This window comes from Entamoeba nuttalli (assembly GCF_000257125.1).
Source record: "Entamoeba nuttalli P19 unplaced genomic scaffold asmbl_3166, whole genome shotgun sequence".
Lineage (NCBI taxonomy): Eukaryota > Evosea > Mastigamoebida > Endamoebidae > Entamoeba > Entamoeba nuttalli.
This window is the reverse complement of record NW_008575880.1, coordinates 1-2,983: the sequence shown is the minus strand read 5'-3', so window position 1 is coordinate 2,983 and position 2,983 is coordinate 1. Positions and strand designations below refer to the sequence as shown.

Below are 2,983 nucleotides of genomic sequence, written 5' to 3'. Positions count from 1 at the left end.
TTCAAATACACCATCATAACCAGAAAATAAGTAGGAGAGTCGAAGCTTGAATTGTATTAGTGTTTGTATGTGGTGTTTCAGACGTACCACCTTCAATCTAACTTGGGATTTGGATTTATTATTTTAATAAATACAAATAAATTATTTCATTATAATATCATTATTTCTTCTTAATATTTTTCAATGAAAATTACCAATAATATTTCATTCTTCTTCTTTTTCTTCGTTCAATAAGTCTAGTTGAATTAATATCTTCGTTTGTTATTATTGATTTTCTTGATTGTTCTGATAATGAATATTTTTTACAAAAACTTGGATCATATAAAGAGCCATCTTTAGCTTGACATTTATCATCATTATAATTATTTCTATTTCTATAACTTTCGGTTAATACTTTTTCAAAAATCTCTTGTTTATTATTCTCTTCTTGTTGTAACATTTGTTTAAATTTTACAAATTCTTTGAATTCTTCCCACATTTCTTTATCTGCTAATAAAATCTTTGAACATTCTTTGTCATTTTTTCTTTCATAATTTTCATACTCTTCTTTACTATAACTTCTTTTAGTTCTTTCTCTACTATTACTTCTACTTCTAGCATGTTTACAAACTGGTACATGACTAATATAATCAATATTAATATATTGCCGTTCATTACTATTATCTCTGTAGTTCTTTTGATTTTCTTTCATTTCATTTACTCCAATTAATGACATTTCAGGAATGACACGATTAATAACAATTTCATTATTTTCTAAATCTATACCATCATCAACATTTAAATCAATAATTTCATGAGTATCATTTACATTATTATTGTCGTTTTGTTCACTGGCTATTTGAATAAAAGATGTTTCTTTCTTTTGAAAATGAGGATAAACTTTAGTTAATGATTGTTGGTTTACTCGTTTTTCAATTTCTTCAAAATACTTAATTTGTTCTTTATAACTTCGTTTAGTTTTTTTGTTTTGTAAAGATTTAATAAATTCTCTAACATTTTTCTTTTTAGGTGTTTTTTTTCTTGGCTTTTTTTCTTTAGAAGAATCAATGCAATTAAAATATTCTAATTCAGTAGAACTATCATTTTCATTATTATTACTATTATTATCATTTTCTTTTTTCTCAATTTGATCTTCAAAGTTTTGAATAATATAATTATTTTGAGTTATCTTCTCTATGTCTTTCCTTCTTTCTTCATTAAGTTTATTTCTTTTCCTAACATCTCTTAATCTACTTTTACTACTTTCGTCATTGTTTAATCCATCAAAAAGACTTATGTCTTCTTGCTCGTTCAATATTTCTTTTTTATTTACATATTGTTTACAACATTTCTTATTCTTTTGACTTTCTTTTGATCGTTTTTGTGTTGGAGCTTCTTCACTATTTTTTGTATGAACATACTCATCATAACTCACACTATCATAAAATTCTCTTGGAATACTTCTCTGTATTATTAGTCGTTCAAAAACATCCCCTTCAAATTGAATGCTTTCCTAAATCATATGAGTGACTTATCTCTACTGAATAAAGTGACAATAGTCAAACAGTCCTAAGTATTAGTTCATTTATGCGTTTCATTGTTTAATTTTTTAGTTTTGTTTTTGAAGTTTTTGATATAAACGTTATTTATAACATTTAATAATATTATTTGTGTTTTATATATGTAAAAAAAAACAAAAATACAAAAAAACAAATTGAAAGACAAAACTTGAATTTTTGTTGAATGGAAAAATAATATTTAGAACTAAAAAAAACTTAAAATGAAAAAGAACTTTAAAGAAAGGAATGAATTACGACAACATACAAAGTGTTATTAATATAGAAGGATTTCATTTAGATTTAGGAAATGATCATCACAGATCTTTTCAAGATATTTTAGTTCATATTTGTGAATATGGAACTATATGTCTACGTACATTGAACATAATTGAAAACCATTCAAAAAAGATGGAACCAGAGAAACAGAAACAATTAATTGAGTTAATCACAGAAGAAGTAAAATGTTTATATGATCCAATTATTAAATTATATGCTATTGTAGAAGGAGAGTGTAGTAATTTAGTACATGAAAATATAAAAGATATGGTACAAAACCCATTAGAACAACTAAAAGATATTACTCAAAATTTCTCAAATAAAATGAGTTTAATGTCGTATAGCAATGTATGTGATGGTATAAAAGAAGTTTTAATACAAACATTTAACATTATGAGAATCATTTTATTAGATGCTTCAGAAACACTTTGTGATAATTGTGATTGTATTGCAAGAAATATTAATAAAGTTCTTGAATCAAATCAAGAAAAATTTATTAAAGGAAGTAAATTTATAGCAGCTCAAATTGTTAATGGAATTGGTTTAGTAATGAGAGAACGTGGTGGTCAACTCTGTAATGATGTTGCAGATTGTATTGATCAAATTGCAGTTCGATTATGTATTGAACCATCTGAATTAATACTTGATCAATGTAAAGAAATATTAGAACGTTCAAAAGAAATATTTAGACAAACAGTTAAACCAGTTACTATTGAAATTAATACTTCAGCAATAGAAAAACAACAAGGAGTTTCATTTGTTATGCCAAAATTTCATGATATTACTATCTCTCAAATAGTAGAGGGAATTAAAAATGAAGAACAAGCTAAAGAAGAATATGTCACTGGTTATTTTTTAGAAAGTATTACTTGTTTAACTAAAGCACTTAATGGTATGGAAGGAGTGTCAGAAATAAAACCAAACTCAATTAGTATTAATGACTTATTTGATGAAGTTAAAAAAAGAATGGATTCTCTTAATAAAAAAATTAATGACACTTCTTACATTTCCAATAATCCACATAACTCAATTTCATTAGAACAAGTTAATTCTTTATGTGACCAATTATTAGTAAATTAATTCTTCATTTCTTAATTATTGTTATTTAATGTGAAAGAATATTAAAATAATTGATTATTCAAAGAATCTCAAATAAATATCAAAAAAAA

The 2,983-nt window shown here is 24.4% G+C and overlaps 2 protein-coding genes across 2 annotated transcripts; one reads left to right on the top strand and one right to left on the bottom strand.

Annotated features, from left to right (window-relative positions):
• Positions 1–190: 190 nt before the first annotated feature.
• On the bottom strand, positions 191–1,577 carry ENU1_057760 (hypothetical protein; the record flags this gene model as incomplete). Its single annotated transcript, XM_008858060.1, has 2 exons — positions 191–1,444; positions 1,545–1,577. 2 exons carry the CDS (start codon positions 1,575–1,577, stop codon positions 191–193), a joined length of 1,287 nt encoding a protein of 428 aa, XP_008856282.1.
• Positions 1,578–1,784: 207 nt separating this feature from the next.
• Positions 1,785–2,894, top strand: ENU1_057750 (hypothetical protein; the record flags this gene model as incomplete). Its single annotated transcript, XM_008858059.1, has 1 exon — positions 1,785–2,894. The coding sequence occupies one exon, from the start codon at positions 1,785–1,787 to the stop codon at positions 2,892–2,894; it is 1,110 nt and encodes a 369-aa protein (XP_008856281.1).
• Between the last annotated feature and the right edge of the window lie 89 nt (positions 2,895–2,983).